This window comes from Salmo trutta, chromosome 5, assembly GCF_901001165.1.
Source record: "Salmo trutta chromosome 5, fSalTru1.1, whole genome shotgun sequence".
NCBI lineage: Eukaryota > Metazoa > Chordata > Actinopteri > Salmoniformes > Salmonidae > Salmo > Salmo trutta.
The window spans coordinates 51,463,547-51,490,092 of record NC_042961.1 but is presented as its reverse complement, the minus strand read 5'-3'; the positions used below and the strand labels follow the sequence as shown (position 1 = coordinate 51,490,092).

At 43.3% G+C, this 26,546-nt stretch overlaps 1 protein-coding gene across 4 annotated transcripts; it reads left to right on the top strand.

Annotated features, from left to right (window-relative positions):
• The first annotated feature begins 1,832 nt into the window (after positions 1–1,832).
• Positions 1,833–22,952, top strand: LOC115194425 (phosphatidylinositol 3-kinase catalytic subunit type 3). Of its 4 annotated transcripts, XM_029754111.1 has the most exons (26): positions 1,837–2,209; positions 3,259–3,447; positions 3,675–3,818; positions 8,565–8,694; positions 8,828–8,854; positions 11,005–11,091; positions 11,294–11,392; positions 11,591–11,662; positions 11,769–11,873; positions 12,428–12,520; positions 13,129–13,314; positions 13,464–13,603; positions 13,840–13,918; positions 14,896–14,963; positions 16,656–16,761; positions 16,957–17,073; positions 17,360–17,491; positions 17,770–17,898; positions 18,109–18,178; positions 18,268–18,332; positions 18,927–19,011; positions 19,651–19,725; positions 19,926–20,094; positions 20,742–20,832; positions 20,990–21,115; positions 22,037–22,952. In XM_029754111.1, the coding sequence occupies exons 1-26, from the start codon at positions 2,145–2,147 to the stop codon at positions 22,049–22,051; spliced, it is 2,664 nt and encodes an 887-aa protein (XP_029609971.1). In that variant the 5' UTR covers positions 1,837–2,144; the 3' UTR covers positions 22,052–22,952. The 4 variants fall into 4 exon arrangements, 3 of the variants coding, with proteins under 3 accessions (XP_029609971.1, XP_029609972.1, XP_029609973.1); XM_029754112.1 differs by lacking the exon at positions 8,828–8,854 and having other exon boundaries at positions 1,838–2,209; XR_003878360.1 differs by lacking the exons at positions 19,926–20,094; positions 20,742–20,832; positions 20,990–21,115; positions 22,037–22,952 and having other exon boundaries at positions 1,833–2,209; positions 18,057–18,178; positions 19,651–19,694.
• The last annotated feature ends 3,594 nt before the right edge of the window (positions 22,953–26,546 follow it).

Sequence of the window (26,546 nt, the reverse complement as noted above, 5' to 3'; positions counted from 1 at the left end):
AAGGCCCCAGAGTCAGGACATGTTCCTCCTCAGACTGTGACAAGTTGAGCTGTGGATCTGTAGAGACAGGGGCAACTCTGAGTCACACACACATACACACCCACACGCACACACACCAATACAGGACCAAGGCATGTCAAGGCCCTGTGGTCAGTGGCACCCCTGGCTGGCGAGGGAGAACCTATCAACACCCTCCAGACTTCTGTGGGGGTATGAGGGAACACGGGCGTAAAACACAAATTGTGAGACCCCCGGGGTGCATTGTGAAAAACTTGTTCCTCATCACAGGTTTTTCCTATGATCTCTGTCTGTCTGCAGACTTGATAGAGAAAGTGGAAGGAGATGAGCTAATGTTTTGTTCTGGCTCAGGGAGCGTTACCGCGCTACCTCGGATAGGACTACTCTACCCGACCAATCACATGTCCCGAACAAACCCTCCTTTTTTAGGATTGACACTGTGCGGACACAGAAGGAGCGGTTGACACACACACACACACACACACACACACACACACACTGCACCGGGGAGGCAATGGGCCTTGCCTTCTTAAACACCTCTTTAATTATGAGTGGAGCGTGTCGCTGCAGAGCAGAGGACACAGCTACCTCTACACTGTGTCTCAAAAGGCACCATATTCCCTATAAAGTGCAGTACTTTTGACCAGACCCCTATGGAACCTGGTCAAAAGTAGTGCACCATCAAGGGAATAGGGTTCCATTTGGGACGCAGTACTGCTGTTGTGGAGACTGACTCATCAGCTTGGGTTATGTAACCAGGGGTGTGTTCATTAGGCCGTGCTGGGCAAGATACTCTGAAAATATGGTTTTCCAAGCTACCAATTACTTCACACTGGAAGAAGTTAAGCTACACTGAAGCTACCCTTAACTCCCGGAAAACACTACCAAGATTTGAATTTAGTTCAACTACCACCAAGCTACAACCAAATGTAATTACATGATTAGTTAAACTACATTTTATTTTTAATTTAACTAGGCAAGTCAGTTAAGAACAAATTCTTATTTACAATGACGGCTTACCCCGGCCAAACCATAACGATGCTAGGCCAATTGTGCACCGCCCTATGGGACTCCCAATCGGTTGTAATACAGCCTGGAATTGAACCAGGGTCTGTAGTTACACCTCTAGAACTGAGATGCAGTGCCTTAGACCACTCTGCGCCACTCAGGAGCGCCACTTGGGAGCCCCACTCGGGAGACCCACTACTCTCCATCACTGTCATTAGGAACCAAACGGAAGCAAACGGGACTAAACAAGGAGGGACCTACCTTAATGTGTTCAATAGAAACTCTCCTTTTCATTGCAAAAGGTTTTCTGTTGTGAAACATTTTTGCTATGGTGTACATAATGAATACACCTCTGGTAAGGCGGTTGGAGTTCCTGGACTTCAGTAAAGCAGAGAACATTACACTGAGGAAACCTGGCCAGTACATTATAATCAGCTTTCTTGATGCCCATTGCCACCAAAACAACAACCATAGCCAAGACTACCCTACAAAGATGTGCTAGTTCATAACATATGAACTCTGGCCAATGAACTGTGGCCACCATGAATTGAAAACATAGTTGAAAGTAAAACATTTCATTTGCACATAGCTATATAAAAAAAAGACACTTGTTGCAAATGTTTTTATTGAAATCAAATGCCATATATTTACTTATGTTGGCTATGCCTTTAAGATTATATCCAGTAAACCGGCCCCCAAATTCCCTTTCTTCAGGAAGTAAGTGAACCATCAGACTAGCTAAATCAACCTTAAAAACAACGATTGACAACACACGCCATCATTGGCAGAGGAATAGAGATCGATTACTTTTTCCTGACGTCAGCTTTATATGCCTTTGCGGTGCTCACAAAAAACATAATCATGTCCGAAAAGTGATCTGTCGCTATAATGTCATTCCCGTGAATCGAGACGATTAAAGTTCACATTTCGATAGGACTGCTCGTGTATAAACTGACTGTATTTCAGTATATATTTGTTTTGCTAAGTGGAGAGACTGTATTGCTATGTGTTTTTTCACATAGGCCTTACAAGCGAGCCCACCGTCTGTGAGAAGGCTAAAGTTAGTTGCTACAATCCAATTTTCCGATGTGATTTATGAGTAACGAAGTCGACGAAAGATGGACACAGACACATTTAACTATGTCTACAGTTGTGACTTGGATATTAATGTTCAACTGAAAATGTTAGTGTGTTATTACTTGGTTTACTATCTGGCCACATTAAAGTAGCAAGTTAACGTATAGCGCAAAGAAAATGTTTTACATAATGCTGTCAAGCAAACAATAGCAGTCAGTTTAGCTACTACTAGCTTTCTAACTGCGTACGATTTGATTGATAACAAGTTGACAGCAATGACATCGTTGACCAGCTAATGCCACTTTGCATGGATGAAAAATGATTGCAGCGCTTGCCCAAAAGTCACATCATTTCTACCTAGTTGTTTGTCTTCTATTTACCTAAGCGAGCATGGCAACATCATGACTCAACCGATATCACGGCACCATAACGTGCCCGGTGAGGGTTCTTATTTGGGAGCACAATTCGCTTGTTGTGACATCATGCACATTCCGACGGCTCATCGGTTTAGTGCACCTCTCGTGACTTCTATTAACGAGCTGGGCTCCGCTGTGGTGGCCCGTAAATAACGTCCATAATTCTCAACAAACCATGTAGTGTAGCGCTTCCAGTTAGGCCGTTATGTACTGGAATAATATTGTGATGCATTTTGTCACAATTTGTCAGGGGATTGTTAACCGTTGTCTTAACACAGCAGCATGCACACATCTAATCACGAGTGGCAATGAAAGTAAATAAGACAAATGTGAATATTCTTGCAGGTGATCATTCATAGATATATCGTAAATCGTCACACACAGTGTTAGATCTAACATTGATTTACTACTTTTGTTTAGATTCTAGAACCTCAGCTAAGCAGAGGGCAATAATTGTGTTTCTGAAAGGGAAAGAAGACCAGGGACAACTGTGGTGGTGGTGTCAAACTACTCCCCTCCCTCATCTGTCTCTAATCTCACATGATCCCCCTGCCTTTTTCCCTCTCTCCCTCTTGTCCCTCTCCACTCCCTCTTTTCCCTCGCTCCCTCTCCCTCTTGTCCCTCTCTCCGCCTTCCTCCTGTCCCCTTCGCTCCCTTTCTCTCCCTCCCTCTCTCTCCGCCTCCCTCCTGTCCCCTTCGCTCCCTCCCTCCCTCTTTTTCCCCTCCCTCCCCTCCACAGAGGCAGCTTGGAGGGCAAGAGGGAGCAGAAGAGCTACAAGGCGCTGCTGCAGGATCCCATGCTCCGGTTCTCTGGCCTCTACCAGGAGAGCTGCTCAGACCTCTATGTTACCTGTCAGGTGTTTGCAGAGGGCAAACCTCTGGCGCTTCCCGTACTCACCTCCTACAAGGCGTTCAGCACCCGCTGGAAGTGAGTGACACCTTTATTAGGATATAGTGTCCCAAATTGACATAATCTCTTAAAAGACTGAATGAGATAGTTGAATGATGCTCTGAGCCACTCTTTGACCTGGCCGGGCTTTGTATTTCACATTGTAGTCCAATCTCACTATAATAGATCCAAAATAATATAGTCCTTGTGAACTGTTCTGTAAACTTTCTTTCTCACTCTCGCTCTTCCCTTCTCCCCTCCCACAGCTGGAATGAGTGGTTGAGGCTGCCAGTGAAGTACCCAGACCTGCCCCAGAGTGCCCAGGTGGCCCTAACGGTGTGGGATGTGTACGGGCCGGGCCGAGCCACCCCTGTGGGGGGAACCACCGTCACCCTCTTTGGCAAATATGGGTGAGTCCCAAGTCCATCTCAACTAACAGGGCAAATGCTTTATATTACTGTACTGTGTCGGCAAAATCAAAATGAAGGATTTGTGTTGTCTGTGTATAATTAATCTATTCTATTTTACATTAGATCCTTTGCGTATGAATAGGAAGTTACAGAAAAGCCAGACTGAATACCGCTGACTGTACACTACCGGTCAAACATTTAAGCACACCTACTCATTCAAGGGTTTTTCTTTATTTTTACAATTTTCTACATTGTAGAATAATAGTGAAGACATCAACACTATGAAATAACACATATGGAATCATGTAGTAACCAAAAAAGTGTTAAACAAATCAAAATATATTTTATATTTGAGATTCTTCAAATTGCCACCCCTTGCCTTGATGACAGCTTTGCACGCTCTTGTCATTCTCTCAACCAGCTTCATGAGATAGTCACCTAGAATGCATTTTAATTAACAGGCATGCCTTCTTAAAAGTACATTTGTGGAATTTCTTTCCTTCTTAATGCATTTGAGCCAATCAGTTGTGTTGTGACAAGGTAGGGGTGGTATACAGAAGATAGCCCTATTTGGTAAAAGACCAAGTCCATATTATGGCAAGAACAGCTCAAATAAGCAAAGAGAAACAACAGTCCATCATTACTTTAAGACATGAAGGTCAGTCAATATGAAACATTTCAAGAACTTGAAAAGTTTCTTCAGCGCTATGAAGAAACTGGCTCTCATGAGGACCTCCACAGGAAAGGAAGACCCAGAGTTACCTCTGCTGCAAAGGATACGTTCATTAGAGTTACCAGCCTCAGAAATTGCAGCCCAAATAAATGCTTCACAGAGTTCAAGTAACAGACACATCTCAACATCAGCTGTTCAGAGGAGACTGTGTGAATCAGGCCTTCATGGTCGAATTGCTGCAGAGAAACCACTACTAAAGGACACCAATAAGAAGAAGAGACTTGCTTGGGCCAAGAAACACAAGCAATTGACATAAGACCGGTGGAAATGTGTCCTTTGGTTTGGAGTCCAAATTGGAGATTTTTGGATCCAACCGCCATGTCTTTGTGAGACACGGTGTGGGAGAATGGATGATCTCTGCATGTGTATTTCCCACCATGGAGGAGGAGGTGTTATGATGTGGAAGTGCTTTGCTGGTGACACTGTCTGTGATTTATTTAGAATTCAAGGCGCACTTAACCAGAATGGCTACCACAGCATTCTGCAGCGATACGCCATCCCATCTGGTTTGGGCTTAGTGGGGATATCATTTGCTTTTCAACAGGACAATGACCCAACACACCTCCAGGCTGTGTAAGGGCTGTTTTACCAAGAAGGAGCGTGATGGAGTGCCGCATCAGATGACCCGGCCTGCATAATCCCCCGACCTCAACCAAATTGAGATGTTTTGGGATGAGTCAGACCACAGAGGGAAGGAAAAGCAGCCAACAAGTGCTCAGCATATGTGGGAACTTCTTTAAGACTGTTGGAAAAGCATTCCAGGTGAAGCTGGTTGAGAAAATGCCAATGAATGTTTTCATTTGTTCCACACTTTTTTGGTTACTACATGATTCCATATGTGTTATTTCATAGTTTTGATTAGAGGTCAACCGATTATGATTTTTCAACGCCGATACCGATTATTGGAGGATCAAAAAAGCCCATACCAATTAATCGGGCAATTTTTATATGTATATACACTGCTCAAAAAAATAAAGGGAACACTTAAACAACACAATGTAACTCCAAGTCAATCACACTTCTGTGAAATCAAACTGTCCACTTAGGAAGCAACACTGATTGACAATAAATGTCACATGCTGTTGTGCAAATGGAATAGACAACAGGTGGAAATTATAGGCAATTAGCAAGACACCCCCAATAAAGGAGTGGTTCTGCAGGTGGGGACCACAGACCACTTCTCAGTTCCTATGCTTCCTGGCTGATGTTTTGGTCACTTTTGAATGCTGGCGGTGCTTTCACTCTAGTGGTAGCATGAGACGGAGTCTACAACCCACACAAGTGGCTCAGGTAGTGCAGCTCATCCAGGATGGCACATCAATGCGAGCTGTGGCAAGAAGGTTTGCTGTGTCTGTCACCATAGTGTCCAGAGCATGGAGGCGCTACCAGGAGATAGGCCAGTACATCAGGAGATGTGGAGGAGGCCGTAGGAGGGCAACAACCCAGCAGCAGGACCGCTACCTCCGCCTTTGTGCAAGGAGGAGCAGGAGGAGCACTGCCAGAGCCCTGCAAAATGACCTCCAGCAGGCCACAAATGTGCATGTGTCTGCTCAAACGGTCAGAAACAGACTCCATGAGGGTGGTATGAGGGCCCGACGTCCACAGGTGGGAGTTGTGCTTACAGCCCAACACCGTGCAGGACGTTTGGCATTTGCCAGAGAACACCAAGATTGGCAAATTCGCCACTGGCGCCCTGTGCTCTTCACAGATGAAAGCAGGTTCACACTGAGCACGTGACAGACGTGACAGAGTCTGGAGACGCCGTGGAGAACGTTCTGCTGCCTTTAACATCCTCCAGCATGACCGGTTTGGCGGTGGGTCAGTCATGGTGTGGGGTGGCATTTCTTTGGGGGGCCGCACAGCCCTCCATGTGCTCGCCAGCGGTAGCCTGACTGCCATTAGGTACCGAGATGAGATCCTCAGACCCCTTGTGAGATCATATGCTGGTGCGGTTGGCCCTGGGTTCCTCCTAATGCAAGACAATGCTAGACCTCATGTGGCTGGAGTGTGTCAGCAGTTCCTGCAAGAGGAAGGCATTGATGCTATGGACTGGCCCGCCCGTTCCCCAGACCTGAATCCAATTGAGCACATCTGGGACATCATGTCTCGCTCCATCCACCAACGCCACATTGCACCACAGACTGTCCAGGAGTTGGCGGATGCTTTAGTCCAGGTCTGGGAGGAGATCCCTCAGGAGACCATCCGCCACCTCATCAGGAGCATGCCCAGGCGTTGTAGTGAGGTCATACAGACACGTGGAGGCCACACACACTACTGAGCCTCATTTTGACTTGTTTTAAGGACATTACATCAAAGTTGGATCAGCCTGTAGTGTGGTTTTCCACTTTAATTTTGAGTGTGACTCCAAATCCAGACCTCCATGGGTTGATAAATTGGATTTTCATAGATTATTTTTGTGTGATTTTGTTGTCAGCACATTCAACTATGTAAAGAAAAAAGTATTTAATAAGATTATTTCTTTCATTCAGATCTAGGAAGTGTTGTTTAAGCGTTCCCTTTATTTTTTTTAGCAGTATATTTGTAATAATGACTATTACAACAATACTGAATTAACACTTTTATTTTAACTTAATATAATACATAAATAAAATCTATTTAATATAAATTAAATAGTACTTGTTCAATTTGGTTTAAATAATGCAAAAACAAAGTGTTGGAGAAGAAAGTAAAAGTGGAATATGTGCCTTGTAAGAAAGCTAACGTTTATGTTCCTTGCTCAGAACATATGAAAGCTGGTGGTTTCTTTTAACATGAGTCTTCAGTTTTCCCATGTAAGACATTTTAGGTTGTAGTTATTATAGGACTATTGCTCTCTATACCATTTGTATTTCATATACCTTTGCCTATTGGATGTTCTAATAGGTACTTTAATATTGCCAGCCTAATCTCGGGAGTTGATAGGCTTGAAGTCATAAACAGCGCTGTGCTTCAAGCATTGCGAAGAGCTGCTGGCAAACGCGGGAAAGTGCTGTTTGAATGAATGCTTGCGAGCCTGCTGCTGCCTACCACCGCTCAGTCAGACTGCTCTATCAAATATCAAATCATAGACTTAATTATAATAACACACAGAAATACGAGCCTTAGGTCATTAATATGGTCAAATCCGGAAACTATCATTTCGAAAACAAAACGTTTAGTCTTTCAGTGAAATACGGAACCGTTCTGTATTTTATCGAATGGGTGGCAACCCTAAGTCTAAATATTGCTGTTACATTGCACAACCTTCAATGTTATGTCATAATTATGTAAAATTCTGGCAAATTAATTATGGTCTTTGTTAGGAAGAAATGGTCTTCACACAGTTCGCAACGAGCCAGGTGACCCAAACTGCTGCACATACCCTGACTCTGCATGCACAGAACGCAAGAGAAGTGACACAATTTCCCTAGTTAATATTGCCTGCTAACATTAATTTATTTTAACTAAATATGCAGGTTTAAAAAAATATACTTGTGTATTGATTTTAAGAAAGTCATTGATGTTTATGGTTAGGTACATTGGTGCAACGATTGTGTTTTTTTGCAAATGCGCTTTTGTTAAATCATCACCCGTTTGGCGAAGTAGGCTGTGATTCAATGATAAATTAACAGGCACCACATCGCTTATATGCAACGCAGGACAAGCTTGTTAAACTAGTAATATCATCAACCATGTGTAGTTAACTAGTGATTATGTTAAGATAGGTTTAATGCTAGCTAGCAACTTACCTTGGCTCCTTGCTGCACTCGTGTAACAGGTGGTTAGCCTGCCACGTAGTCTCCTCGTGGAGTGCAATGTAATCGGCCATAATCGGCGTCCAAAAATGCCGATTACCGATTGTTATGAAAACTTGAAATCGGCTCTCATTAATCGGTCGACCTCTAGTTTTGATGTCTTCACTGAGTGGGTTTTCTAAAACTTTTGACCAGTAGTATGTGGCTATTATTGAAACTGATACCATCTGACCGATACTATCTCACATCCCCTCTCAATCTCCCCTTCCTTTTTCCCAGAATGTTCCGGCAGGGGATGCATGACCTGAAGGTGTGGCCTGGGGTAGAGGGGGACGGAGGGGAGCCCACCAGCACCCCAGGTAGGACCAGCAGCAGTCTAGCAGAGGACCAGATGGGAAGACTGGCCAAGGTAGTCACAGGGTCAGGGGTCCCCTGGAGGTTTATGTGTGTGTGTGTGTGCGTGCGTGCGTGCGTGCGTGTGTGTGTGTGTGTGTGAGATATACTCCTGTGAAAGGACCTGTCTAAATCACTGTCTATTCCAGCCCTCTGACCTGGAGTTTCTCAGTGATGTGAGTACTAGGGATTGGAAGGAGAGGAGTGAGGGTCGGAATGCTGGATGTGTGTGTATTTGCCTGTGTGTGTTTGCCTGTGTGTGTGTAGGCCTGTGTATTTCTCTTGGTCTTTGTTGGTACACATATTAGGCCCTATAGCTACTTCTTGCTGACTTTTTGTTGTGTGTGTGTGTGTGTGTGTGTGTGTGTGTGCATGGCTTGCGTGTGTGAGGAAGATGGTACATCAACCCCCCTGCCATTTTTCATGAGAAACAACTAAGAAGCACCACCTTTGCATATAATATAATAACCCCAGTCGTTACAGTAATCATTACAAAATGTGTCTTTAGCCTTTGGTGTGCTTGTTTTCATTTTGTAGTTTGTACAGTGCCTTCAGAATGTATTCATACCCCTTGACTTATTCCACATTTTGTTGTGTTACAGCCTGAAATCAGAATTGAATACATTTCTATTTTTTTCTCACCCATCTACACACAATACCCAACAATGACACTGAAAACATGTTTATATATTTTTTCAAAATTTGTGTCAATTAAATATCTCATTTACATAAGTATTCACAGTCACATGTTAGAATCACCTTTGGCAGCCATTACAGTTGTGAGTCTTTCTGGGTAAGTCTCTAAGAGCTTTGCACACCTGGATTGTACAATATTTGGTATTGTTATTAAAAAGGTATTCAAGCTCTATCAAGTTGGTTCTTAATCATTTCCAGACAGCCATTTTCAAGCCGATTTAAGTCAAAACTGTAACTAGGCCACTCAGGAATATTCAATGTCATCTTGATATGTAACTACAGAGTATATTTGGCCTTGTGTTTTAGGTTATTGTCCTGCTGAAAGGTGAATTTGTCTCCCAGTGTCTGTTGGAAGCAGACTAAACCAGCTTTTCCTCTAGGATTTTGCCTGTGTTTAGCTCTATTCCGTTTCTATTTATCCTATAAATCTCCCTAGATCTTGACGATGACAAGCATACCCATAACATGGTTCAGCCACCACCATGCTTGAAAATATGGGTTGTCTTGGATTTTCCCTAAACATAACGCTTTGTATTCAGGACGTAAGGTACATTTCTTTGCCTTTTTTTCAGTTTTACATTAGTGCCTTATTGCAAACAGGAATATTTTTATTCTGTACATGCTTCCTTCTTTTCACTCTGTCGTTTAGATTAGTATTGTGGAGTAACTACAATGTTGTTGATCCATCCTCAGTTTTCTCCTATAACAGCCATTAAACTCTGTCACCATTGGCCTCATGGTGAAAATCCGTGAGCGGTTTCCTTCCTCTCCAGCAACTGAGGAAGGATGCCTGTATTTCTGTAGGGATACACCATCCAAAGAGTAATTCAGAACTTCACCATGCTCATTCATTGTCTGCTTTTTTATTTTTATTTTACCCATCTACGAATAGGTGCCCTACTTTCCGAGGCATAGGAACATTTCCCTGGTCTTTGTGGTTGTATTTGTGTTGAAATTTGCTGCTAGACTGAGGGACCTTACAGATTTGTGTGTGGGGTACAGAAATCATGTTAAATACTATTATTGAACAGAGTGAGTCCATACAACTTATGTGACTTGTTAAGCACATTTTTACTCCTGAACTTATGTAGGCTTGCCATAACAAAGGGGTTGAAAACTTATTGACTGCATACTTTACATTTTTTATTAATTTGTAAAAATCTTCCACTTTGACATTATAGGGTATTGTGTGTAGACCGGTGACATTCTCAATTGAATCCATTTTACATTTAGGCTGTAACACAACAACAAAAAGTCAAGGGGTGTTAATACTTTTGGAAGGCACTGTAGACCCACGAGTGTGTAGACTGATTGTAAATAGTGAAAATGAACTGTACCAAGTTCCGGATGAGTTATAACAGCCCTGGTGAATGGTGTTCTTGTGTGCCCCGGACACACACACTGACGCTGAGCGGATTGGCTGCTGAGTTTCTGTTCCGTACTTCCGTTGCGCTGGATTGGCCGCTGGCACCCAAAACTGCGCTCTGATTGGCCGAGCGAGCTCTCTGCACATCTCTGCTACACCTCTGTTGCATCCTCTATTCCTAACCTCACTACATCTTTCCTCCACTGCTCCGTCTTTCTTTTCCGCCGTTCCTCTCCCTCTACTCTCTTCATTCTCTCCTTCTAGCTGACCAAGGCCCACCGGCAGGGTCACATGGTGAAGGTAGACTGGTTGGACCGTCTCACCTTCAGAGAAATAGAGATGATCAATGAGGTGAGTTAGAGGATCTGGGGTCAGTTCTTTCAATCACTATAAATCATATATTGCATCATACACTTACAATCAGTTGGGTCAGAGCCCATCCATCACAAATGCTTTTGTGTGTGAATATGTAAAGATATTCATCTCTCCTTTCTCTACACTGCTGTGTTATCTTCCTCTAGCAAAAGTCAGTCGTATGTTTGTGTTCCCACAGAGGGAGAAACGCAGTTCCAACTTCATGTACCTAATGGTGGAGTTTCCTCGTGTCAAAACTGGTGAAAAGCCAGAGTACAGTATTGTCTATTATGAGAAGGTAGGTACTGACTGTTGACACACACACACACACACACACACACACACACACACACACACACACACACACACACACACACACGGTTGGTATTACGTTTTTGTGGCATTAAAATACTGTGGTAGTTCTGAAAGGGATTATTGATTGGTTGATGGCCATGGTGATGTGGTTGCTGATTGACTTGAATTCCTCCCCTTCCAGGATGGAGATGACGCCTCACCTGTGCTCACCAGCGCTGACATCGTCAAAGTCCCCGACCCTCAGATGTGCATGGTGAGAAACACACACACACACACACACACAAGGGAGATGTTCAGTTATCGACATATTGATCATGTATTGAGTTGAATGCTTTGTATTGATTCCTTCCCTGCTATAGGAGAACCTTGTGGAGAGCAAGCACCATAAGCTGGCCCGTAGCCTACGGTGCGGACCGTCAGACCACGACCTAAAGCCTAACGCTGCCACACGAGACCAGCTCAACGTCAGTACCGTTACTCGACAGCAACCGCGCGCGTGTGCGTGTGCGTGTGCGTGTGCGTCTGTCTGTCTGTCTGTCTGTCTGTCTGTCTGTCTGTCTGTCTGTCTGTCTGTCTGTCTGTCTGTCTGTCTGTCTGTCTGTCTGTGTGTGTGTGTGTGTGTGTGTGTGTGTGTGTGTCTCTGTGTGTGTGTCTCTGTGTGTGTGTCTCTGTGTGTGTGTGTGCTCGCGATGTGAATGTGTCGGATGTTAGCAGTAGACTCAACCGTGTGTCTGTCTCTGTCTGTCTGTCTGTCTGTCTGTCTGTCTGTCTGTCTGTCTGTCTGTCTGTCTCTGTCTGTCTGTCTGTCTGTCTGTCTGTCTGTCTGTCTGTCTGTCTGTCTGTCTGTCTGTCTGTCTGTCTGTGTGTGTGTGTGTGTGTGTGCTCGCGATGTGAATGTGTCGGATGTTAGCAGTAGACTCAACCGTGTCTGTCTGTCTGTCTGTCTGTCTGTCTGTCTGTCTGTCTGTCTGTCTGTCTGTCTGTCTGTCTGTCTGTCTGTCTGTCTGTCTGTCTACAGGTCATAGTGAATTACCCCCCAACGAAGCAGCTGAGCTCTGAGGAACAGGACCTGGTGTGGAAGTTCCGTTACTACCTCACCACTCAGGAGAAGGTGTGTATCCTGCTATGCTTCAACATCTTTTATTGTCCCATGGGCCATTTCTTTGTGTGTAGTGTGCGGACACATGGACAGTGTTTGTGTGTTTACAGCAGAATATATTTTATATTTATATGTATTTTCCTACAAAAACAGAAACAAAGTTGGGCAGCATCTAGGGCCCTGAGTTTTCCTGACCAGGAAACAATCCTAGTTTAAGCATGGTCTCAGTATAACTAGGGCCCAGAGTTGTTCCTGGTCAGGAAAAACCCAGAGCCCTATTTTCACCACAACACTCAAGGACGTTCCATCTCTGTTAACGCACTGGTCTAAGAAGCTAATTAACGAAGCACTCCTCCCCTCTCCTCTCTCCCCTCTCCTCTCTCCTCTCCCCTGTCCCCCTCCTCTCTCCTCTCTCCTCTCTCCCCTCTCCTCTACCCTGTCCCCCTCCTCTCTCCTCTCTCCCCTCTCCCCTCTCCTCTCCCCTGTCCCCCTCCTCTCTCCTCTCTCCCCTCTCCTCTCTCCTCTCCCCTGTCCCCCTCCTCTCTCCTCTCTCCCCTCTCCCCTCTCCTCTCCCCTGTCCCCTGTCCCCCTCCTCTCTCCTCTCCCCTGTCCCCGTCCAGGCGCTGACTAAGTTCCTGAAGTGTGTGAACTGGGCCCTGCCCGGGGAGGCTAAGCAGGCCCTTGAGCTGTTGGGGAAGTGGAGGCCCATGGACGTAGAGGACTCCCTGGAGCTGCTCTCCTCCCAGTTCACCAACCCCACCGTACGACGCTACGCTGTGACCAGGCTGCAGCAGGCCGACGACGAGGTAGGTGGAGTGGGGGGAGTGTATTGAGGTGTTTGGAGGTGGGGTGGGGTGTGTGTGTGTGTTTGTAGAGTGACACAGCAGAGCCATAAATATGCAGTATGTACACACACACACACACTAACACCAACGTCTCTCCCGCTGTGCTCCAGGATCTGCTGATGTACCTTCTCCAGCTGGTCCAGGCTCTGAAATACGAGATCTTCACTGACATCCAGGGAGGGCTGGAGCCAGGCAGCAAGAGGGACAGCCAAGGCCTGGGAGAGAGCTCCACCCTGGGGGACCTGGACAGGTGAGAGGGGGGTCTGTAAGGGTGGACGACTGGCTTTGTAGAGTAGACCATTAGGCACGAAAACAGGAAATATTTTAAAACATGAAACAGAAATGTGTGTTCTTTTAAAAAAGGTCAGGTAAACGTTCCAGTTCAGAATTTGTTGACCTTCTGCATTTAGATTGTTTTTAATATGTAGAATTGTTTATCATGACTGTGTTCTAACAGTGTAATATGAACTGGTTGTGTGTCTCCAGTCCCCAGATCTTGACTGCTCCAGCGGTGCCCTCACCTGTCCAGAAAGGAAAAGAAGGGGCGGCCAGCGAGAACCTGGAGGTAAGAGATGAAAATAATTGAAGTTGGGCTGAAAAGTATTGTCTGTTATGTTTAGTAGGGTATATAACTAATATGTTTAGTAGGGTATATAACTAATATGTTTAGTACGGTATATAACTAATATGTTTAGTAGGGTATATAACTAATATGTTTAGTAGGGTATATAACTAATATGTTTAGTAGGGTATATAACTAATATGTTTAGTAGGGTATATAACTAATATGTTTAGTAGGGTATATAACTAATATGTTTAGTACGGTATATAACTAATATGTTTAGTAGGGTATATAACTAATATGTTTAGTAGGGTATATAACTAATATGTTTAGTAGGGTATATAACTAATATGTTTAGTAGGGTATATAACTAATATGTTTAGTACGGTATATAACTAATATGTTTAGTACGGTATATAACTAATATGTTTAGTAGGGTATATAACTAATATGTTTAGTACGGTATATAACTAATATGTTTAGTACTGTAACGGTTGTCGTCGGGAATAGAGGACCAAAACGCAGCAGGAATGTGGATGCTCATCTTGATATTTATTTTAAACCAAGAAAACACCAAAATAACAAAAGAAGAACTCACGAACAACAAAACAGTCTTGTCAGGCACACTCAGCAAAACAAGAAACAATCTCCCACAAACACTAAACCAAACACATACCCATATATAGGACTCCCAATCAGAGGCAACGAGAAAACACCTACCTCCAATTGAGAGTCCAACCCCAATAAACCAGACATAGAAATACAAAAAACCAGAGACCACATAGAAATACAAACATAGAACATTACCCAAAAACCCGGAATTAATCAATCAAACGCCCTACTAAATAAACCACCACCCCGAACCACATAAAACAAATACCCTCTGCACGTCCTCACCAAACTACAATAACAAATAACCCTTATACTGGTCAGGACGTGACAAGTACGGTATATAACTCAATGTTATTTGTCTTCTACAGCAGGACCTGTGTACCTTCCTCATCTCCCGTGCTTGTAAGAACTCAACACTGGCCAACTATCTGTACTGGTGAGGATCACATACTTTGTGTGTGTGTATATACAGTTGAAGTCGGAAGTTTACATACACCTTAGCCAAATACATTTATACTCAGTTTTTCACAATTCCTGACATTTAATCCTAGTAAAAAGTTAGGATCACCACTTTATTTTAAGAATGTGAACTGTCAGAATAATAGTAGAGAGAAAGATTTATTTCAGCTTTTATTTCTTTCATCATATTCCCAGTGTGTCAAACGTTTACATACACTCAATTAGTATTTGGTAGCATTGCCTTTAAATTGTTTAACGTGGGTCAAACGTTTTGGGTAGCCTTCCACGAGCTTCCCACAATAAGTTGGGTGAATTTTGGCCCATTCCTCCTGACAGAACTGGTGTAACTGAGTCAGGTTTGTAGGCCTCCTTGCTCGCACACGATTTTTCAGTTCTGCCCACATATTTTCTATGGGATTGAGGTCAGGGCTTTGTGATGGCCACTCCAATACCTTGACTTTGTTGTCCTTAAGCCATTTTGCCACAACTTTGGAAGTATGCTTGGGGTCATTGTCGATTTGGAAGACCCATTTGCGACCAAGCTTTAACTTCCTGACTGATGTCTTGAGATGTTGCTTCAATATATCCACATAATTTTCCTCCCTCATGATGCCATCTATTTTGTGAAGTGCACCAGTCCCTCCTGCAGCAAAGCACCCCCACAACATGATGCTGCCACCCCTGTGCTTCACGGTTGGGATGGTGTTCTTCGGCTTGCAAGCCTCCCCCTTTTTCCTCCAAACATAACGATGGTCATTATGGCCAAACAGTTCCCTTTTTTGTTTCATCAGACCAGAGGACATTTCTCCAAAAAGTACGATCTTTGTCCCCAAGTGCAGTTGCACACCGTAGTCTGGCTTTTTTATGGTGGTTTTGGAGCAGTGGCTTCTTCCTTGCTGAGCGGCCTTTCAGGTTATGTTGATATAGGACTCGCTTTACTGTGGATATAGATACTTTTGTACCTGTTTCCTCCAGCATCTTCACAAGGTACTTTGCTGTTATTCTGGGATTGATTTGCACTTTTCGCACCAAAGTACGTTCATCTCTAGGAGACAGAACACGTCTCCTTCCTGAGCGGTATAATGGCTGTGTGGTCCGATGGTGTTTATACTTGCGTACTATTGTTTGTACAGATGAACGTGGTACCTTCAGGCATTTGGAAATTGCTCCCAAGGATGAACCAGACTCGTGGAGGTCTACAATTCTTTTTCTGAGGTCTTGGCTGATTTCTTTTGATTTTCCCATGATGTCAAGCAAAGAGGCACTGAGTTTGAAGGTAGGCCTTGAAATACATCCATAGGTACACCTCCAATTGACTCAAATGATGTCAATTAGCCTATCAGAAGCTTCTAAAGCCATGATATCATTATCTGGAATTTTCCAAGCTGTTTAAAGGCACAGTCAACTTAGTGTATGTAAACTTCTGACCCACTGGAATTGTGATACAGTGAAATAATCTGTCTGTAAACAATTGTTGGAAAAATGTCTTGTGTCATGCACAAAGTAGATGTCCTAACCGACTTGCCAAAACTATAGTTTGTTAACAAGAAATTTGTGGAGTGGTTGAAAAACGAGTTTTAATGACGCCAACCTAAGTGTATGTAAACTTCCAACTTCAACTGTATGTAGCCTACGTGTGTGTGTGCTAAATCTGTGTGAACCCTTTCAGGTATGTAATAGTGGAGTGTGAAGACCAGGACACCCAGCAGAGAGACCTGAAGACCCACAATATGTACCTCAACGTCATCGGGAGGTTCAGCCAAGCACTGCTCAAGGTCTGTCTTTCACAACTCCTATCTTACTTCATCTTGCCGTTTGTAATTTGAAAGTTCAGCACTATGAATTTGCATGTGCAGTGAGTGATACGGCACAGTATGTTGAAGAAACACTGGTGTATTTATGATTGGTTACCATGAGTAGAACTCATTTCCTCCTCTCTTTCATTTGACCCCTTCCCTCTCTCTCTCCAGGGTGATAAGAGTGTGAGGGTGATGCGGTCTCTCCTGGCGTCCCAGCAGACGTTTGTGGACAGACTAGTACAGCTGATGAAGGCTGTGCAGAGAGAGAGCGGCAACCGCAAGAAGAAGGTATGGGAGATTTATCTCGCACAGACACAGATACAGACACAGACACACAGACACAGACACACAGACACACAGACACACAGACACACAGACACAGACACACAGACACACACACAGACACACACACACACACACACACACACACACACACACACACACACACACACACACACACACACACACACACACACACACACACACACACACACACACACACACAGTCTTCCTTCCTTGTGACTATATGGTGTTATGATTGGGATGGTTGACAGTGGCGCCCCCTGTGTTTCAGACGGAGCGACTGCAGGCTCTGCTGGCGGACAATGAGAAGGTGAACCTGTGTGAGATTGACCCCATCCCTCTGCCTCTGGAACCCTCGGTGAGAATCAGCGGCATCGTACCAGACACCGCCACGCTGTTCAAGGTACATCACCTTCCATCCCTCCATCCTCTCAACCTCCTATCTCTTTCTTCCTCTTCCTCTCTTGCTCTTCTCCTTTTCTCCTCCCTCTCAACCTCTTCTTTCTCCTCCCTCTCATCGTTTATTCCTGCTCCACCTCTACCTCTCCCCCGGATTAGTGTGTAGTAGTCGTTTTTGGGCCATACATAGACAATGCTTGCTGTGTGATAGTGTAATGGGTACGTGATAATGTACCTTTATGTGTTTCTGTAATCTCGTCACTGTATCTCTGTGTATTATAGAGTGCTCTGATGCCAGCCAAGCTGATCTTCAAGGCTGAGGAAGGGAAGATGTATCCTATCATCTTTAAACATGGAGACGACCTGAGACAAGACCAGCTCATCCTACAGATCATCTCTCTCATGGACAAGGTCAGAAAGTAACGTATTATTACCATATAAACCTATTATTACCATATTATCAACATATTATTATCATATCATATAAGCATAATACTGTATTATTATGGACATAGTCAGAGACAAACGTTACTGCCAAACAGACTGCTGTTTATTTTATCCTGACTCAGAAGGTTAAGTGGCTGTGTGTTGTTAATGGAAATCTGATGGAAATTCTCTCAGCTGCTGAGGAAAGAGAATCTAGACCTGAAGTTGACGCCTTACAAAGTGCTGGCCACAAGCACCAAGCATGGTGAGCACCAATGATGTAGAGATCGAATACTGTCTCAGGAAGTGACTTCTGACCTTTAACCTCTGATCTGGGTGCTGTTGTTCCTTTAGGGTTCATGCAGTTTGTCCAGTCGGTGCCTGTGGCTGAGGTTCTGGCCACTGAAGGAAACATCCAGGTAGGAGATCAAGATATTTCTGTCTAAGAGCCTATTTGCCATTGTATCGTAAACTAGATGTTTGTCTACCATCTTCACTCTGTGCACGTCTGTGTCTGTAGACCTGTTTTAATATGTCATGTCTATCGGTAGGCCTGTCCTGTGATATCATGTCTGTGTCTGTAGGGCTGTCTTGTGATATCATGTCTGTGTCGGTAGGCCTGTCCTGTTAAATCATGTCTGTGTCGATAGGCCTGTCCTGTGATATCATGTCTGTGTCGGTAGGCCTGTCTTGTGATATCATGTCTGTGTCGGTAGGCCTGTCTTGTGATATCATGTCTGTGTCGGTAGGCTTGTCTTGTGATATCATGTCTGTGTCGGTAGGCCTGTCTTGTGATATCATGTCTGTGTCGGTAGGCCTGTCTTGTGATATCATGTCTGTGTCGGTAGGCCTGTCTTGTGATATCATGTCTGTGTCGGTAGGCTTGTCTTGTGATATCATGTCTGTGTCGGTAGGCCTGTCTTGTGATATCATGTCTGCCGTAGCTTCTTATAAGTGATAGTCTTACACATTACACACTATCTTTTCTCTCCTTTTGTACTGTGTCTCTATAGAGTTTCTTCAGAAAACACGCCCCCAGTGATAAGGGGCCCTATGGCATCAGCTCTGAGGTGATGGACACCTACGTCAAGAGCTGTGGTGAGTCTACTGCTACTAACACCCTCCCACCTCACTGTCTCGGACCAATCCCAGGGCTTGGTGTGGGTGACATTAAAGACGCACTCCAGCATTTTTTTTTAACTTTTCCTGTTGAAAAACAATATCCCACATTTAAATGCAGTAATGTACACACACTCAAAGATACAGTATGCAGAAATCGCTCCGCCATTTCCTGGTTGCAAAAATGTGATTGTTTAGCTTAATTTCAGTTGGTGACAAAACAAGCATAGTGCAGAGAATCATTGTACCATCTAAATCTCTGTGAAATATATTTTCAATAACATAACATTTTTGCAGCTTTTTGAAGCTGGTGAACAAAACCGACAGAAAAACGAAAATTAAGAGAAGCATAGAAATAGTGCACATAGAACGGATATACCGCTTCTGACTTGCTGTCAATGAGAATGACAGATTAAGAACTCACATTTCTATGTGAATTTGGTGGGTCGCACAAAAAGCTGCCTACTGCGCCTTTAAGGGTAAAACAACATTTCTTCCCAAAATAGAACTTCAAGAAGTAGGCCATTCAACGGGTTGGCATGGTGCCCTCTGTTTTCATCATCCTAATGTGTGTTTCTGGATGACTACTGAGATGTCGTTTTGTCATTCTTTTTCCAGCCGGTTACTGTGTCATCACATACATCCTGGGTGTGGGAGACAGACACTTGGACAACCTGCTCCTCACAAAGACTGGTGAGTCTATAGGAATTATGTGTCATGTACCTCCAGCACACTGTGGTTGGATTTGTACATTGTCTGATCACTAGTTCTTTCCTTCAAAAGCTACTCTACTCTGTTCTGCATGACTAAATACACGGTGACAACGGCTGTTGTTAAAAGGGCTTTATGAATACATTTCATTGATTGAATACCTTTCCATCTTCCTATTTCAGGAAAGTTATTCCACATAGACTTTGGCTACATCCTGGGTCGTGACCCCAAGCCCCTGCCTCCCCCCATGAAGCTGAGTAAGGAGATGGTGGAGGGGATGGGCGGCATGCAGAGTGAACAGTACCAGGAGTTCAGGAAACAGTGTTACACAGCCTTCCTTCACCTCAGGAGGTAGGACACACACACAGTATACACACACACACAGTATACACACAAACACACAGTATACACACACACAGTATACACACACACACACAGTATACACACAAACACACAGTATACACACACACAGTATACACACACACACACAGTATACACACACACACAGTATACACACACACAGACAGTATACACACACACACACACAGTATACACACACACACAGTATACACACACACACACAGAGTATACACACACACAGAGTATACACACACACAGTATACACACACACACACAGTATACACACACACAGTATACACACACACAGTATACACACACACAGTATACACACACACACACAGTATACACACACACAGTATACACACACACACACACACAGTATACACACACACAGTATACACACACACAGTATACACACACACAGTATACACACACACACACACAGTATACACACACACAGTATACACACACACAGTATACACACACACACAGTATACACACAGTATATACACACACACACACAGTATACACACACACAGTATACACACACACAGTATACACACACACAGTATACACACACACAATTGTATCAGCTGTGATGAACCTTTTTCATTTCTCTCTTTCTTGTCTCTCTCCAGGTACTCTAACCTCATCCTGAATTTGTTCTCTCTCATGGTGGACGCCAACATTCCTGACATCGCCCTGGAGCCTGACAAGACTGTTAAGAAGGTGGGTGGGAAATACTGTGTGTGTTTTTCACTCTGCAGACATACTGTAATGTACACTTGTGTGTGGATTTTACGTGTCTCCACATGAAAGAACAAACCCAATGAATGTATTTAACCAGGATTTATCTCTCCCCTGAACATTCTGTCTCCTCCTCCAGGTGCAGGACAAGTTCCGATTGGACCTGTCGGACGAGGAGGCCGTTCACTACATGCAGAGTCTGATTGATGAGAGCGTGGGGGCTCTGTTTGCTGCCGTGGTAGAGCAGATACACAAGTTTGCCCAGGTGTGTGTGTGTTTGTGTATGTGTCACAGCCGAAGTGTATTGTGTATTAAAACTGAGACAAATATACTGACCTTTCCTGTAGCAGTGTTAATGTATGTGTCCTTAATAGCCTTTAAGAACAAATTCTATTTTTACAACAATGACTACCTGGTTTGAGGTACTTTTACAAGTTTATTTAAATTTTTTATTTATTTCACCATTATTTAACCAGGTAGGCCAGTTGAGAACAAGTTCTCATTTACAACTGCGACCTGGCCAAGATAAAGCAAAGCAATGCGACACAAACAACACAGAGTTACACATGGAATAAACAAACATACAGTCAATAACACAATAGAGAAAAAGTCTATATACAGTGTGAGCAAATGAGGTATAGTTTGAGGTATGATGTTTAGGTGTTATGGGTTGGTAAATATTTGTGTTTACATGTGTTAAGCATCTACATGACTAGTGTGTTGGTGTGAGTGTCAGCTAACGGTGTTGTCTGTCTCCTATCGTGTCGGCTAACGGTGTTGTCTGTCTCCTATCGTGTCGGCTAACGGTGTTGTCTGTCTCCTATCGTGTCGGCTAACGGTGTTGTCTGTCTCCTGTCTCTCGTGTCGGCTAACGGTGTTGTCTGTCTCCTATCTCTCGTGTCGGCTAACGGTGTTGTCTGTCTCCTATCTCTCGTGTCGGCTAACGGTGTTGTCTGTCTCCTATCGTGTCGGCTAACGGTGTTGTCTGTCTCCTGTCTCTCGTGTCGGCTAATGGTGTTGTCTGTCTCCTGTCTCTCGTGTCGGCTAACGGTTGTGTCTGTCTCCTATCTCTCGTGTCGGCTAACGGTGTTGTCTGTCTCCTATCTCTCGTGTCGGCTAACGGTGTTGTCTGTCTCCTATCTCTCGTGTCGGCTAACGGTGTTGTCTGTCTCCTGTCTCTCCTCAGTACTGGCGCAGATGAGAAGAACAGAAAGATCATCTGACTTGGACAGTGGATGGATGGACAGAGAGGGGGAGCTGTTGCCATAGTAACACCAGGTCCCCCGACCCTCCCCTGCAGGTGGTGTGTGTGTGGGAGATTGACAGGATCCATCCATGACACAGATGAACGGAGGCAAATGATGCACTGCCAACCTCTGCTCGCTACAAGAATGAAGAAACCTCAACCCAGACTGTGCGTTCGCATTCTGTATATATTGTGTATATTATTGATTCAACATATGAGATGTATGGCCAAATAAAACCCTGTTGCTACAGTATAGCACTGGTGTTGCCTTGTCTCTGTGTATAATACCAGGCTGTGTGTGAGGCTTGCGTGTTTCGGGGCGTTTACACCTGGCATTCATAAGTATCCTGTGATTGTCCATATATTGATTCTGGTTAATGGTTAAAAGACGCAGCGCTGCGATCTAGTGATGATCAGATCCAACGACACAGTTGATGGTAAGCAACTCATTTTAATACCAGGTAGATGCAATAAGCCATGAAGTTTGTTCTGTAAGCGTTTTGGTGCGTACAGATTCCCATAAGAATCCATTGTGAAACAACCGTTGGGACAGCTCTGTGATACAAATGTAGAAGCGTCAGTGTAAACGGAGCCTTGTGAGTCTCACTGTGGAGTATCAAGCAACAGAGGACTGTACCAGTACCTCCTGTATATAGCCTCGTTATTATTTTATTGTTGCTTTTATATTTCGTTTATTTAGTAAATATTTTCTTAACTCTTATTTTTCTTAACTGCATTGTTGGTTAAGGGCTTATAAGTAAGCATTTCACTGTAAAGTCTACTACACGTGTTTGTATTCGACTGGAGTGTCTTAGTCAGTGATGCCATACAATAAATAAAATCTTTATTACCTTTATGTCTGGCATGATGAATATTTATATGACTGGCAATGGCCATTGAGCATCAACACACGTCAGAGAACGGTTATTATGATATCTATGCTGGGGGTTAAGCCTGTGAGTCAGTGAGCGAGTGACTCAGGGTTTCCTGCACGAGAGAGTGAGTGATGGACCACAACTTCCTCTCCTTCATATAGGCACATGTAGTTCTGAATATGGCCTTTATCTTGGTCAAATGCATTTTCTGAAATGATTTAAGGCATTTTAAAGTATCTATTATTCCTAGTGAGGACCATAAAAGCGTTACTTTTAAAACTCCACCGTTAAAAGCTATGTTTTATCTTTAGAAATGTAAGGTAAATGTATTTTTTGAAAGTTTTTCTATCATATATAAAAAAAATAATTGTATGTATCATATAGACATCTATTGTGGACTTAAGATCACATTTTGTAAGTAAGTAGAGCATGCAACTTACTTTATGAATTAAAGGGTACGCGTGTTGGATTTCATTCTCACACTACAGCATCCTAACTTTAACCACTTGTCATCCGAATTGGTCGGTGTGGTCATGCCTGTGTGGTTCTATGTCTCAAATGGTACCTTGTTCCCTTTATAGGTTATACTTTCTGGTCAACGGTAGAGCACTATAAAAGGAAAACGCTGCCATGTGGGATGTAAACTGGGTCTGTGTGTCAGCTCAAACACGAGCAACACAACATCACCTGGTTTGAAGGAAATAGGCTTTTACTATCACAGGTGCAATTGTAACATTTGTAAATTGCTTTTTAGTTTAGAATATGTTGTATATTTTTTGTATGAAGTATAAGAAAGGACACTACTACACATTGCATTTACACTTCTGTATTTTTGAAAGTACCAGGACTTTGACTTGACCATCACAGTTGCAATTGTAACCTTTAAGGTGCTTTTTATTTATGCACAATGAACGCACTTCTTTCGTTATTCAACCAGTTAGGAAAACAAAAACAGAAAGCAAGATACAGTATTTTAACAAACTTGTTACATATTTATCACACACAAAAGCACTTCAAATTACTCTGAAATATTTCCTATCTAATTTTACACTGATTCATGGTGTTAGAAAGTGAAGTACACTGAAAAAGAATCCATCAATTACACTTATCTAGCATTGTGCAAACAGTTGTATAAGCTGAACTGAAATACTTGCCTTCATCTGCACTAAATTATACCTCATTTCAAGCTGTTTTTATTAGGCTTGTGAGTTGTGTTTTTCAAGCTCCGCTGTACTCTCGCATATGCATTTGCCTGTTTTTCCCCTCTCTTTGGTTAATTTACATTTACATATGAGCAAACTTGACATTCAAAGAACGGTATGCACTGAATGGAAAGTAAAAATGCTAAATATATCTAATTTCAGATACTCTAGCAGAGACAGTTTCAGCTGACACATAAATTTGACTTTTTCGAGAAACGTCACCCTGTTGAACACCACATAAATCCCTAATCCAACTTCACCACCTCAGTTGCAGAGCAAGCCAGCACACACCAGTGGGGAGCCGAGCTACAAGGCGTCCATCTTGGATCAACTTTCCACTAAATTGACTGCAAATATAGCAGGGCCCATAAAAAGCTCATCCAAAAACCTCAGTTCAAGGTTAGATGGGAATTCTCTGTTGGACGCCTGTGGAATAACGTTACAGCTATGTGATTGGCAGGCAGACACACACTGCTTAGTTTGGATTCACTGACGGTCCAACATTAGCCTGACATCAATCAAAATCCCCCTGACACAGTTCTATTATTATGAATATGAGTGTTCCAGAACTGAGGAGGATTTGAATGGGGCCACTGTTTTCACTCCACCATCTTCCATGCTTCTCCTCCGTCTCTCTCCTCTCACTCTTTCTCTCACCCCCCTGGGTTTCCTAATGTTCCAGAAAAAGTGCACCACCAGCAGAAGAGATGTGTAACCCCCCAGGAATGAGGTGTCAGACACGGGTAAAAGACAGCGGGTCAGGCCAGAGGTAGGATGGGGCAACAGTGAGTCAGAAGCAAGGCAGAGAGAGAGCCAGAGGGGGGGAAACAACCTCCTGTTATCACACAGAGAAAACAAGAGAAACATTGAGGTAGAGACTTCACACAGTACAGTAGGTAGAGGAAATAAAAGGGGGGGGGGTCAGAATAATAAACCCCCCATGGTATATGTTTATGATAGTCCAGTTTTGTCCATACGTAGTGGAGACCCCACCTGTTTTGAGCCCCACATTTTTTGCCCCAAAAAAATTATATTTTGCATGTTATTTTGGCATTAATACATGTCACATATCAGTTTGAAAACAATGTAAAAAATATATCATTGAGTTAATAAAGCCGCATACAAACATGGCCTCTTTTTGTTTTCTTGAGTAAGGCAGGGCCAAAATGCAGGTGTTTCAGCCTAGCTCAGTGCTTTTTGTGGTGGTGGGGCAGCCAGCAGAAAATATTCAAGCCCCTTGGGTGCTTACATTAGAAGTGACCATCCAAGAAGGCTCAAGGTCATTGGCCACAGAAATGACGTCAAATCACATATCTACAGTAGCTTTGATTGGACTGATCATGTCAACATCGTACTTTCAAAATCTTAGCTAGCAATCATCATCATTAATCAAGTCGACAAACTACTGGCAAATCCTTTTTAATCCTTGTCATATGAAGAGAAATAATGAAGATAAATTATAGATAAAATGTATTGGTGCTCATCGGCCATTGGACAAAAACATTACACAACAAGTTGGAAATTGCAAATTCAACAATGAGTGGTTTGGAAGGAATCAGTGGCTAACTGCAAGCATCGCAAAGCAATCATTAGCCTGCTATTCAGTGGAGTGGCTGTGTGGTCCTAAGTCTAAGATTAGGGGTCTATTTTCCTAGTTTAAAATTATAAACAATCAACATTGTCCATGCTGTCAATGAAGCATGATTTGTGCCTTGATCAAAGCAACTGTTAACTCGGAACTGCCTTTAGTGAGTTCAAGACAACTTGGGAACTCGGGGGAGGAAAAAGAGCTACGACTGGGAAAATACGTTTTGAACTTTCATTCAATTCGGAATTGTACATTTTGAACTCGGGCTTCTATCTAGAGCTACAACCTGAAGATTACTGACGTCATCATGATTCAACCTTTTTTTTTTCCTGAGTTTCCAGAATGTCAGACTTTGATGACAACATTTGCCCACATAGGACTGCCACGCCACCTTCCTGTTCAAGTGAGCACAGCACAACAAGGTGAGTCCAAAAATGTATTGTATGCTGCTGCATAAATGATGTAATGTGCCAGGGAGATATGTATACTGTAGCTAAGTGTATGTTGTGTAGTAAGCTGTTAGTAGCCCATGTGCCTCACCCTAATTATTTGGTCTATTTTCATCTTTTCATTTTTTGGTGGTGCACATGTAGCCTATAACCTGTTTTTGAGAAATGTAATCATTGAATATTGTAAGAGCTTTCATTGTATGCTTATATGCCCCCTTTATTTATCATATAGTTCTGACTTGGTGTACAGGAAGAACGGCCCATGTTCTGAATTCTGTTGCTGTACATTTCAAAAGTGCTGAACAAATAGTTGCATTGACTATGTCCATCCTAGCT